The sequence below is a fragment of the Puma concolor genome, chromosome B3 (genome assembly GCF_028749965.1).
Source record: "Puma concolor isolate L17-30 chromosome B3, mPumCon1.1.hap2, whole genome shotgun sequence".
Taxonomy (NCBI): domain Eukaryota; kingdom Metazoa; phylum Chordata; class Mammalia; order Carnivora; family Felidae; genus Puma; species Puma concolor.
The window spans coordinates 60,554,214-60,568,636 of record NC_141672.1 but is presented as its reverse complement, the minus strand read 5'-3'; the positions used below and the strand labels follow the sequence as shown (position 1 = coordinate 60,568,636).

Here is a 14,423-nt window from a genome sequence, read left to right as displayed (position 1 = left end):
CTGAAGCAGGCTTCAGGCTCTGAGCTGTCAGCACAGAGCCCGAGTGGGGCTCGAACTCATGAACTGTGAGATCATGACCGGAGCTGAAGGCGGACGCTCAACCTACTGAGCCACCCAGGTGCCCCTATAGTGTCCAGTGATTTTTTTTTTTTTTTTTTTGTATATTCACTATGTTGTGCAGCCATCACCACAATTCCAGAATATTTCCATCACCCCCAAAAGAAACCCTGTACTTATTAGCAGTCATTCTCAATTCTTCCCTCTCTCCATCCCTTGACAGCTACTAATCGACTTTTTGTCTCTATGAATTGGTCAATTCTGGACATTTCATGTAAATGGAATCCTGTAATGTGTGGCCTTTATGACTTCTTTTACTTAGCATACTTTCAAGATTCATCCATATTGTAGCTAGTAATAGTACTTCATTCCTTTTTATGGCCGAAAAATATTCCATTGTATGGACATGCCACATTTTGAATATCCATATAGTTAATGGACATTTGGGTTGTTTTCACTTTTTTGGCTATTATGAGTAATACTGCTGTGGGCATTTGTGTATAAGTTTTTTTGTGAATGTCTTCAGTTCTCATGGGTATATACTTAGGAGTGGAATTACTGGGTCATATTTACCATATGTTTAAGTTTTTGTTTTCCACAGACACTACACTACTTTACATCTCCACCAGCAATGTTTTAATTTTTCTACATGCTCTCCAATAATTTTTGTTTGTTTGTTTTTAGCCACCTTAGTGAGTGTAAAGTGGTATCTCATTGTGGTTTGGATTTCCATTCCTCTAATTTTAATGATGTTGAGCATTTGTACATATGCTTATTCACTATTTGTGTATCGTCCTTGGAGAAATATCTATTCCTTTCTTTTACCGATTTAAAAAAAGTTGGGTTATTTGCCTTTTTGTTGTTGGAGTCATAAGAGTTTTTTTAATATATTCAGGATACAGGATCCTTATCACATACATGATTTGCAGATATTTTCTCCCAGTCTGTGGATTGTCTTTTCACTTTAAAAAAATTATTATTTTTAATTTTTATTTATTTATTTAATTTATTTTATTATTATTATTATTTTAATGTTTATTTATATTTGAAGGAGAGGGAGAGAGACAGAGTGAGCGGGGGAAGGGCAGAGAGAGAGAGAGAGAGGGAGAGACAGAATCTGAAGCAGGCTCCAGGTTCTGAGCTGGTAGCACAGAGCCTGACAGGGCTCGAACTCACGAACCACAAGATTGTGACCTGAGCCGAAGTTGGACGTCCAACCAACTGAGCCACCCAGCTGCCCCATCTTTTCACTGTTTTGATGGTGACCTTTGAAGCGTGAAGATTTGGGGTCCCTGGGTGGCTCAGTTGGTTAACTGTCCGGCTCTTGATTTCAGCTCAGGTCATGATCTCACGGTTTGTGAGTTTGAGCGCCACTTGGGACTATCTTTCTCTCCTTCTCTCTCTGCCCCTCCACTGCTTGTGCACTCTCTCTCAAAATAAATAAATACAGTAAAAAAGTTTTGAAGCACAAAGGTTTTACATTTTGATGAAAACTAATTTATTTTTTCTTTGGTCGTTTGTGCTTTTGGTGTCATATCTAAGAAACCATTGCTTAAAATGAGGTTACAGGGATCCTGGGTGGCTCAGTTGGTTAGGCCTCTGACTCTTGATTTCAGCTCATGATTTCATCTTACGGTTGGTGGGTTTGAGCCCTGCATCAGGCTTTGCACTCACAGCATAGAGCCTGCTTGGGATTCTATCTCTTTCCCTCTTTCTCTCTGTCTCCCTCCCCCCCCCCCCTTCTTTCTCTCAAAATAAATAAATAAACTTCCAAAAAAAAAAAGGTCACAAAGATTTACAACTATGATTCCTTTTAAGAGTTTTAGCTCTAACGTTAGGGTCTGTGACCCATTTCGAATTATGGTATGAGATCCACTTGTACTAGTAACATTTGTTGAAAAGCCTGTTCTTTCTTTACTGATTTATTTTGATACTGCTGTTGAAAATCAGTTGACCATAAATTTATTTCTGGATACTCATTTCTGTTCCATTGTTTATATGTCTATCCTTAGGCTGTTGCTAAACTGTCTTGATTATGATAGCTTTATGGCAAGTTTTGTGATAGGGGAGTGTGAGTACTCCAACATTGTTTTCTTTTCTTTTTTTTTTTCGTTTGTGTGTGTATGGTTATATAGCTATAGAGAAGGAACTGCTATATACCTTGCATTTCTCTATAAATTTTAGGATCAGTCTGTCCTTTTTTTGCAGAAGAGGCAATTGGGCTATTGATAGGGATTGCATTGATTTTGTAGATCAGTTTGGGGAGTATTGCCATCAGGACAGTATTAAGTCTTCTAATTTGAAACATAGAATGTCTTTCTATTTGTTTAGAACTTAAATTTCTTTCAACAGTGTTTGGTAGTTTTCAAAGTATAAAGTTTGCTTTATTCCTAAGTCTCTTACTCTTTTTGATGCTATTGTAAATAGCAATTTTTTAAATTTCATTTTCAGATTGTTTATTGCTATTGTATAGAAAATAGGACGGATTTTTCTGTATTGATTTTTGTATCCTACAATGTTGCTGACCTTGCTTATTAGCACTAATAGTTTCTTATTAAGACTTCTTATTTTAGAATTTTAAGATTATTTAGGATTTTCTGTATGTAAGATTATGTGATCTTCAAATGGGGGTAGTTTTAGTTTTTCCTTTACAATATAGGTGTCTTTGATTTTTTTTTCTTGCTTAATTGCCTTGGCCAGAACCTCCAGTACAATATTGAGTGAATATGGAGAGAGTGAATATCCTTTTCTTGGTCTTGATTTTATTTTAATATTTACTTATTCATATAATCTCTATACCAAACATGGGGCTCAGACTTATATGACTTTGAGATCAAGAGTCACATGCTCTTCTGACTGAGCCAGCTAGGTGTCCCCCTTGTTCCAGCTTTGAGGTAAAAGCATTCAATTTTTCATCATTAAGTAAGATGTTAGCTGTTGGTTTTTCATAGATGTCCCTTATTAGGTTGAGAAAATTCCCTTCAGTCCTAATTTGTTGAATGTTTTGATCATAAAGGATGTTGGATTTTGTTAAATGTCTTTTCTGTGTCTGTTGAGATGATTGTGTGATTTTTTTTTTCCTACTAATATGGTATATAATATTGATTTATTTTTATTTGTTGAACCAACCTTGTACTCTGGTATAAATGGCACTTGGTATATAATTCATTCTATATATTGTTAGATTTGGTTTGCTATTATTTGGTTGAGAACTTTGGCATTTACATCATATATTGATGTGTGTTTTTCTTTTCCTGTGATATATTTGTTTGGCTGTCATACTAGGGTAATACTGGCCTCATGGAATGAATTAGGAAAAGTTCTCTCCTCTTTTGTTTCTTGGAAGAGTCTGAGAATGATTGGAATTAATTCTTTTGTAAACTTTTGGTGGAATTCACTAGTGAATCCATCTGGTCCTGGGCTTTTCTTTGATGGAAATTTTTAAAAAATACTAACACATTTCTGGTGAACTAGTAACGGGGGTAATGTAGGGAGAGGCAGAAATTAAAGGTTTGTTTTTTGTTTTTTTTGTTTTTGTTTTTGTTTTTTTTTTTTAGAAGAGGTATAATCAGGTTTATTTAATACAGATTAATGAACAATAGACAGTAGTTTGGAAGGGGTACTTAATATGGATCAGAGTTATAAAACAGATCTGGGAAATGAGAATAGACATTAAAGGGTGTTGTTCTAGGTAGAAAGATCTTAGAAAGTAAAGATTTTTCATATGGGTTTTGGGTTGAATGCTGGAAAGAAACAGACCTGATTAGACTGCAGGTTTTTTCTTAAAAGGACATTTTTCTTTTTCTCCAGGTTTTTTCTTAAAAGGACATTTTTCTTTTTCTCCGTACTATTCTCCTTTCTGTGTTTGAGTAATGTTTGGGTCCTGGTAACAAAGAAAAGAATAACCCCATTGGGTGAGGATGAATAATGAGCTGACCCAGAGAAAGATGAAATATAGAAGGAATTGTAAAAGCCTTAAGCTGTTTTGTGCTGAAGACCTGCGAGGGAGAGAAGTAGTATAGAAAGGCCATGGTTACAAGATCATGGTCTTTGAAAGAGGATTGATGGAAATGGTTAACCTTTCCTGAGTACCTGTCATGCATGTTCAAACAGCATTAATCCCATGATAGATAAGAGAATGGAGCCACAGAAATAGGGTAGATAGAGGCATTCAGATTCTAAACCCAAAGCTTCATCATTGGTTTTCAAACTTTTTTTTTTTCTCTAAGCTGCAGATCTATTTTTCCCCCCCATGGGGAAATCTTAAATGGAACCCAGTATATTCTATACATAAAACCTAAACTGGTTGATAGCAGGATAAGAACACCTGAGCTCAGATTCTTTCTTTGGCCATATCTCCTCCTCTTATTCTCGGAAATCTGAGGCATCTCTGTAGAACTCCAGTTTTGAAATCATTGCGTTTCACCATACTGCTATTTTTCATCACTTGATGATTGAAAATTGCCAGAAAAATACACGTGATACCTTCTGTTTGGTAGTCTGGCAGCTTATTTCATGAAATGGGTGTTAAGAGTGTTTACACATAAACCTGTACTTATGTTTGTGTCTTAGTTTATGTGGGGTCCTATAATAAAATACCACAGACTGGGTGGCTGTTAAACAAGTAACATTGTTCTCAGTTCTGGAGGCTGAGAAGGCCAAGATCAAGGCGGAGCAGATCCTGGGTCTGGTGAGGATATGCTTCCTGATTCATTCTTCTTATAACCTCACATGGTGGAAAGGTCAAGGGAACTCTCTGTGGTCTCTTTTATAAGGGCACTGATCCCATTCATGAGGGTTCCGCTCTCATGATCTAATCACCACCCCTAAAGCCCCACTTCCAAATAACCATCACACTGGGGATTTGGTTGCGACATAGGAATTTTGTGGGGCCACAAACATTCCACGTATAGCAAGCAGTTTGTAATCGACACTTTTTATCAAACGTGCATTTTTAAGAAGTTAATTTTCTTTGTCTTGAAGGTTGTGGCAGTGTTGCCTGAAGATATGAGACCAGGTCCTAATCCCTATGGTTTCCCATGGGAAATGGTAATATGTGCAGGTGTTGTTGGAGTTTTTGCTGTTCTCTTGTTTTTGTGGAGAAGTTTTCGATCGGTAAGTAACCAATACTAAGAGAATATTCATCTGTCTTCAGGTTGAACAATTAACATAAGAAATATATCTTTTGGGGCTCTTGGGTGGGTCCGTTGGTTAATTGTCCAACTTGGCACAGGTCATGATTTCGCGGTTTGTGAGTTCAAGCCCTGTGTTGGGCTCTGTGCCAACAGCTCAGAGCCTGGAACCTGCTTTGGATTCTGTGTCTCTCTCTCTCTCTCTCTGCCCCTCCTCCACTCCTGTTCTGTCTCCTTCAAAAAGAAATAAACATTTAAAAAAAAGTTAAAAAAAAGAAATCTATCTTTTATTTTAAGCAAATGTATTAGCCTGTTATGTGTATTCCTCGTGTTAATGTGTGGCTACTAGAAATTGAATATGGATTTAGAAGAATTTTTCTAAGTGTAAAAAATGTTAAAGACTTTATTTGTAGAAGTATTCTACACTAATACCCTACCTGTATTTCTTATTTATTTATTTATTTATTTATTTATTTATTTATTTATTTATTTTAATCTGTGTTTATTGTTAACAATATACTAAGAATCTGTGAATTTACCACTCAACTTGAAACCAAAACATGGACTATCACTTACATTAGGTGATCTTCCCTCATTTCATCCCCTTTTCTCCTGTGCTAGAGGTAACCTTGTTCTGGATCCTGTGTTTATTATTCCCATGCCTTAAATTTTTTTCTTTTTTTTTGGTGGTCATATCTGCATATATTTCTCAAGTATAATATATAATCTTATTTGGTATAATGCCATAAGACATATCTTGTAACTTTTTTAGTCCATCCTCTGTTGCTAAGATTTATCCATATATTTGGATGGGGCTATGGTTTTTTCCATATTGAGTGCTTTAGAATATTACATTGTAAGCATATGCTACAGTTTATATGTAGATTTTATGGTTTTGGACATCTGGGTTATTTCCACGTTTTTTTCTGTTACAAATAGTGCTGCTGTGTATATTCTTATACATGCCTCCTGTAGTATATTTGTAAGTTTTTCTTGGGAGTAAACAATGTGAGATTACTGGGTTATAGGGTATGTGGAGGTTTTACTTTGAAAAGATAATGACAAATTCTTTTCCAAATTGTCTATACCAGTTTACACTCACACAAGCAATATATAGGAGCTCCTAGAGATCCACTTGTTCTCTTTCTTCTCCAACATTTGTTATTGTTGACATTCTTTATTATTGCCATTTTGAGTGGGTATAAAATGGAGTTTTATCATAGTCTTGATTTTAATTTCTTGATCACCAAGTAGATTGAAATCTCTTAATAAATTCATTGGCCATTTGTATTTGTCCTTTTTGGAAATAATTATTTAGGTCTTTTGCCATTTTTCTATGAGTAGTTTAGATATTCTTGATGGTGTCTTTAGTTTGATTGATTGATTATGAATATGCCACATTTTATTTAACATTCTGTTGTTGATGAATATTTGGGTTGTTTCCAGTTTGGGGCTAGTATGGAAAGTGTTGCTATGTACATTTTTATGGGCTGTTTGGGAAACATATGTATACATTTCTCTTGTTTATATAACTAGGAGAGAGATAGCTGCATCATAGCATATGTAGATGTACTCAGTTTTAGTAGATGTACCAAATTTATTTTTCAAAGTTGTCTTCATACTAGTTGACACTTTTACCAGAAATTAATGAGTGTTCTAGTTGTTTTCACGTACTTACTAACACTCGATATTGACTGACTTTTAAATTTTAGCCATGTTTGAAGGTATGCATTTATTTTCTTATTGTGGTTGTAATTTGTATTTCTTGGATTCCCACAGTGGTTGAGCATCTTTTCATGTGTTAAAAGGCCATTTGTTTAGTTTGTACACTGCCTCCTCAAGTCTTTTGTCCATTTTCCATTTCCTTTTTCTTTTTTCTGTTTTAAATGTTTATTTATTTATTTTGGGGGTACAGAGACAGAGGAAGAGAGAATCCCAAGCAGGCTCTGTGCTGTCATGACCTGATCCAAAATCAGGAGTTGGATGCCTAACCAACTGAGCACACCTGTTTTTTTTTCCTTTTTAAAGTATTTTTCATAATTTCTTTGTTTTTGTCTAAGTATACTTGACATGTAACATTTTCTCAATCTAAGTTGTACACATGTTAATTAATGTTATAAATGTTGATACATTTATATATTATAATTTCCATTTTAGTGATAATTAGCACCTCTGTTACATTATGTGTTAATTTTTTTCTATGGTTGGAATAATTAAGTTCTAGTCTTTTAGCAGATTTGATGATTATAATACAGTGTTGTTTATAGTTACTATACTGTGCATTAGATCTCTGGGCTTATTTGCTACTAGTTGTGAGTTTGTACCTTTTAAGCTATCCTTGTTGCCAATGTCGCAGTATGAAACATCGTTTCATCTTCCTTACCGTGTTTTTGTCTGCTATCAGAGAATAGAAATTCTTTGAAAATTTTGCATTTAACATGTCCTTGATCCATCTTGAATGTAATTTTTTGCCTGGAATGGGGTAAAGATTCGGTCTAATTTTAACTCCAAGATACAACCATTTTCCTGCTCATCTGCCATGCCACATATTAAGAGTTCAAATGCATGGACTGTGTAGATCTTTTTTTTTTTTATTCTTTTCCACTGATTACTGTTGAGAGCAAATACATGTATATCATTCTGTATCTCATCAATTAGGGGAAGACTAATTTGTGTTGTTCATGTATTATATTCTTGTTCTTTTCTTGTTTCCTTTCTTTTATCAAGAATGAAGAGAATTTGACTGAATTTCACTCTCTTGATAGATTTATAATTTTTTTGTAGTTCTGCAATTGTTGCTTAACATATTTTGAGCATATTTTATAAGATGGATACATGTTTAGAATTGTTATATCTCTTATTGGTGGATTGAACCTTTTGTCAGTATCTGGTAACTCTCTTTAATGTTAGTGATTCTTTTGTCTTAAGGTTTCTTTTATCTCTCATTTTTATAGCCATAGCAACTTTTTTGGGTGATATTTGATAGGTCTTTTTCTGTCCTTGTACATTTTAGCCTTTCTATGGTGTTCTACTTAATGTGCATCCTGTGTAAATTTCTTTTTTTTTTTTTTTTAAGTTTATTTATTTTGAGAGAGAGAGGGAGAGAGGGGGGAGGGACTGGGGAGAGAGAGAGAGAGAGCGTGCATGCGCGAGCACGCGGGGGAGGGGCAGAGAGAGAATTCTAAGCAGGCTCCACATTTCAGTGCAGAACCTGATGCCGGACTGGAACTCATGAGTCATAAAGTCATGAGCCTTTCAGCAAAGTGACAGGATATAAAATCAATGCACAGAAATCGGTTGCATTCCTATACACCAACAATGAAGCAATAGAGAGAGAAATCAAGGAATCGATCCCATTTGCAATTGCACCAAAAACTATAAACTATTTAGGAATAAATCTAACCAAAGAGGTGAAAAATCTACACACTGAAAACTATAGAAAGCTTATGAAAGAAATTGAAGAAGACACAATACAATGGAAAAATATTCCATGTTCCTGGATAGGAAGAACAAATATTATTCAAATGTCAATACTACGCAAAGCAATCTATATATTCAATGCAATCCTTATCGAAATAACACCAGCATTCTTCACAGAGGTAGAACAAACAATCCTAAAATTTGTATGGAACCAGAAAAGACCCCAAATAGCCAAAGCAATCTTGAAACAGAAAACCAAAGCAGGAGGCATCACAAGCCCAGACTTCAAGCTGTATTACAAAGCTGTAATCATCAAGACAGTTCGCTACTGGCACAAAAACAGACACTCAAATCAATGGAACAGAATAAAGAACCCAGAAATGGACCCACAAATGTATGGCCAACTAATCTTTGACAAAGCAGGAAAGAATATCCAATGGAATGAAGACAGCCTCTTCAGCAAGTGGTGCTGGGAAAACTGGACAGGGCATGCAGAAAAATGAACATGGACCACTTTCTTACACCATACACAAAAATAAATTCAAAATGGATGAAAGACCTAAATGTAAGACAGGAAGCCATTAAAATCCTTGAGGTGAAAGCAGGCGAGAACCTCTTTTGCCTTGGCTGCAGCAACTTCGTACTCAACATGTCTCCGGAGGCAAGGGAAACAAAAGCAAAAATGAACTATTAGGACCTCATCAAAATTAAAAGCTTCTGCACAGTGAAGGAAATATTCAGCAAAACTAAAAGGCAACTGAGAGAATGGGAGAAGATATTTGCAAATAACATATCAGATAAAGGGTTAGTCTCCAAAATCTATAAAGAACTTATCAAACTCAACACCCAAAAAACAAATAATCCAGTGAAGAAATGGGCTAAAGACATGAATAGACACTTCTCCAAAGAAGACATCCACATGGCCAACAGATACATGAAATGATGCTCAGTGTCACTCATCATCAGGGAAATACAAATCAAAACCACAATGAGATACCACCTCACACCTGCCAGAATGGCTAACATTAACAACTCAGGCAACAACAGATGTTGGCGAGGATGCGGAGAAAGAGGATCTCTTTTGCACTGCTGGTGGGAATGCAAACTGATACAACTACTCCGGAAAACAGTATGGAGGTTCCTCAAAAAATTAAAAATAGAATTACCCTATGACCCAGCAATTGTACTAGTAGGTATTTATGCAAGGGATACAGGTATGCTCTTTCTAAGGGGCACATGCACCCCAGTGTTTCTAAACAGCACTATCAACAATAGCCAAAGTATGGAAAGAACTCAAATGTCCATCAATGGATGAATGGATAAAGAAGATGTGTACAATGGCAATCAAAAGGAATGAAATCTTGCCATTTGCAACTATGTGGATGGAACCAGAGGGTATTATGCTAAGCGAAATTAGTCAGAGAAAGACAAATATCATATGACTTCACTCATATGAGGACTTTAAGATACAAAACAGCTGAACATAAGGGAGAGGAAGCAAAAATAATATAAAAACAGGGAAGGAGACAAAAACACAAGAGACTCTTAAATATGGAGAACAAACAGAGGGTTACTGGAGGGGTTGTGGGAGGGGGGATGGGCTAAATGGGTAAGGGGCATTAAGGAATCTACTCCTGAAATCATTGTTGCACTAGATCCTAACTAACTTGGATGTAAATTAAAAGAATAAATTAACAATTAAGAAAAAAAATCATGAGCCTGATGATCTGAGCCAAAATAAAGAGTCTGATGCTTAACTGTTTGAGCCAACCAGGTACCTCTGTAAATTTCTTTTATGTCTATTCTGGCAATCTCTTGTTTTTTCACTGTTTAGTCTGTCTACATATGTTATGATTATTGATATATTTGGACTAAATTCTTTCAGCTTTGTTCGTTTATTCCACTTTTTATGTTTAAATTCTTTTACATTGGTAAGTAAATCTTTTTACAGTGAAGACAAGAACCTTAACATACTCTCACATCCATTGGTTTCTTTCACTTTACTACTCAGATATATTTCTTCTTTTCTTTGTTTTTAATTTTCTCCTCTACTCTGTCCCTATCCCTTACAAACCACAAAAATTATTGCCAAGATACTTGGCCCTTACTTGATGTATCTCTTGAGGGTCTCCTGGATTTACTTCTTCCCATATTTGAATGCTTCTTTCAAAATTTTTAGTGTAGATCTTTGCGTGGCAAACCTTGTGCGACTTTATTTTGAGTGCTTGAGGATATTTGAATTAAGTCCTCACTTGGAATGGTAATTTGTTTGATATAAACATTCTAGGTTCAAAGTTCTGTCCTTTTAATACTTCAAAAGCCTTACTTCCTTGTCTTTTTACGTTTCATGTTACTTATTAAAAGGTCTAATGGCAGTGTGATTCTTATTTATAAATGATCTGTTCTCTGTGAAAGCTTTTAGAATCTTTTAAGTTGACATTGTTATTTCAATATAATGTGTCTAAGTTTGAATATTTTTAAATATTTTTAGAATTCTCTGGAATCTTTTTTTTTTTTTTTTAATTTTTTTTTTCAACGTTTATTTATTTTTGGGACAGAGAGAGACAGAGCATGAACGGGTGAGGGGCAGAGAGAGAGGGAGACACAGAATCGGAAACAGGCTCCAGGCTCTGAGCCATCAGCCCAGAGCCCGACGCGGGGCTCGAACTCACGGACCGTGAGATCGTGACCTGGTTGAAGTCGGACGCTTAACCGACTGCGCCACCCAGGCGCCCCTCTGGAATCTTTTAATATGAGAGCTTGTTTGCTTGTTTATTTATTTTTATTAATTATTGTTTTAGAGGGAGAGAAAGCACAAGTGGGGGAGAGGAGAGAGAGACAGAGAGAATCTTTTTTTTTTTTGTAATAAAAAAAATTATTTTAGAGAGAGTGCAAGAAGGAGAGAGGGGCAGAGGGAGAGAGAAGCTTCACACTCAGTCAGCATGGAGCCTGATGCATGGCTCTGTCCCACAACCCTGGGTTCATGACCTGAGCTGAAATCATGAGTGGGTTGCTCAACCGACTGAGCCACACAGACATGCTGAGAGAGGGAGAGAATCTTATGCAGGCTCCTCTTCAGCGTGGAGCCTGATATGGAGCACAGTCCCCATCACCCTCAGGTGATGACCTGAGCTGAAATCAAGAGATGGATGCTGAAGTGACTGAGCCACCCAGGTGCCCCTGTTTTATCTTTTTTTTTAATTTTAGGAGTTATCTTCTGCATTTTACATTTCGTTTTCTCTTTTTGAGACTATTTTTTGGATTTTGTCCCTTCTACTTCTGTCTTCCATGTGTCTTAACTTTTGTTTTTTAATTTTTTTCAGCTTCCTGTTACCTTTTGAGATCGTTCCTTAATGTGATTTAGTGCACTGATTTAGTCCTCATCAATACTGATTCCACTGTACCTTGACCTTAAAACTTTTGTTTTTTAATTTTATACCTATACATTTTTGTAGATGATTTAAGTCCCCATTTAAGTTCCCTAAGCCTGATCCCTTTACAAATGGAGTTTTTCCTTCATTTTTTGAAGTCTATTCAGATCCATGGTCCTGTGGTAAACATTTCTCAAACTGTTATTTTGGAAAACATGATGTTAATAAGGGCTTCCTGAAATACGAAGGAACCTGTTTTAGGGTAAAATATATTTGAAGAACAATGGACTAAATGAAATGAAACTGCTATCTTTAAGGTTGAGTTATTTCAGAACGACTTCAGTATGCTTATATACAATGTGAATCTTCAATAGAGAGACTTTAATATGTAGCATTTTTTCCATTGGAAAAAGAACACTCTCTGTTAATGTATATTCATACTAAGGCAGTAAGAAACCAGTTATTTATGTTAACTTTTAAAAAAATGTTTATTTTTGAGAGAGAAAGTGCGAGGACGCGCGTGCAAAAGAGACTGCAAGAGGGGGAGGGACAGAGAGAGAGGGAGACACAGAATCTGAAGCTGGCTCCAGGCTCCAGCTGTCAGCACAGAGCCTGATGTGGGGCTCGAACTCATGAACCACAAGATCATGACCTGAACCGAAGTCAGTCACTTAACCAACTGAACCACTTAGGCGCCCCAGAAACCAGTTATTTTTAAGTTGGTAATAGAAGTTAAATAAGTCAGATTTACTTAAATATGTATTTGTTTTAATATAATTTTGTTGAATTTTTTTTTTCAGGTTAGAAGCCGGCTTTATGTGGGTAAGCTCTTTTTTCTATTATAGATCTCATCATTATTGTTCATAATTTTGAAACTTAAAACAATTTACATATAATACAATTTTTTTTTTCAGGAAGAGAGAACAAGCTGGCTATAGAACTTTCTACACTGCTTGATGAAAAATGTAAACTACTTGAAAAATTTAGCCTTGTTCAGAAAGAGGTAAGACATTTTTGAAAATGTTACATACGTGTTAGAGCTGGAAGACTTTACACTTTGCAGTGCAGAAACTTCTGTGTAAGTTTATTAATGCTTGTTTGCAAAGTGTGAGAGTTCAGTTGCTCTTCATATTACCAGTCTTACTAATTGTAACCACTGTGGTAAGAGCATAGTGATGTTTTATTGTGGTTTCATTTTCATTTCCCTGATTAATGAGGTTTAGCACCTTTTTCATATGTTTATTGGTTGTTTGGATATCTTTTTTGTGAAGTTGCCTGTTTAAGGGTTTTTTGTTTTGTTTTTATTTTTCTTATTTGAAAAGGTATGGTTATCTCTTTTTCTTTTTTGATACATAGAATATTTTCTATATTTGAACACAAGTCCTTTGTTAGGTATATGTATTGCAAATATTTTCCTTCACTGTGTGGTTTGCCTTTTTATTTCAATGGTAAGCGGAAGTTCTTAATTTTAACCTAGTCTCATTTGTTAATCTTGTCTTTATGATGCCTGCTTTTTGTTTCTTATTTAAGAATTTTTGTCTACTTAAGGTTATGAAGATATTCTTCTGTGCTACTTTCAGAAGCTTTGTTTTACTTTTCTCATTTAGTCTTTGTATAAATTTGGTAGAGCCACCATAACAAAATATCACAGACCAGGTGGCTTACCCAACAGAAATTAATTTTTTCACAGTTCTGGAGGCTAGAAGTCTAAGATCAAAGGGTTGACAGGTTTGATTTCTTACGAGGCTCCTCTCCTTCCTTAGCTTGCATGTGGCTGCCTGCTTGTCTGGACCTCCCCTGGTCTTTCCTCTGTCCAGGTGCTTGTTTCTGGTATCTCTCTTTGTGTCCAAATTTCTTCTTTTTATAGGACATCATGTGATTAGATTAGGGCCCATCCTTAAGCCTTTATTTTAACTTAGTCACCTCTTTAAAGGGCCTGTCTCCAAATACGGTCACATTATGAGGTACTGAGGCTTCAACATATAAATTTTGGGGAAAACAGTTTAACCCAAATTTAATTAGTCTTTAATTCACCTGTAATTGAATTTGTAATGGTGTGATTTGGAAGTCAAGATTCAGTGTTTTTCAGATGGATGTTGAATTAACCAGTACCGTTTATGGAAAAGACCATCTTTTCCTTTGTTCCGTGGTGTCATCTTAAATCAAGTGCTGTATATATTTGAGTATTTCTATAATATCTTCTGTTCTGTTGGTCAGAACAGTTTTTTAAATTCTTGTGCCAATATCATGCTTTTTAATCTATCTTTTTGTAACGATTCTTGATAGCTGACAGTGTAAACCTCCATGTTTGTTTTTAAAGATTGTCTTGGTGATCTTGGTACTTTGCTGTTCTATATAGATTTTAAATCAGTTCATCAGTTTACACACATAGGCTGCTAGGAATTCAGTTAGGATTACATTGAATATATAGATCAATTTGGAG

At 35.6% G+C, this 14,423-nt stretch overlaps 1 protein-coding gene across 12 annotated transcripts in view; it reads left to right on the top strand.

The window, feature by feature from the left end:
* Positions 1–14,423, top strand: part of MIA2 (MIA SH3 domain ER export factor 2) — a 115,338-nt gene that overhangs the window by 30,861 nt on the left and 70,054 nt on the right. For all 12 annotated transcript variants that reach the window (XM_086709870.1, XM_086709867.1, XM_086709869.1 and 9 more), the window contains 3 exons: positions 5,041–5,172; positions 12,781–12,802; positions 12,895–12,983. In XM_086709870.1, coding sequence (XP_086565996.1) covers positions 5,041–5,172; positions 12,781–12,802; positions 12,895–12,983 — 243 coding nt within the window. The remainder of the gene's footprint in view (positions 1–5,040; positions 5,173–12,780; positions 12,803–12,894; positions 12,984–14,423) is intronic.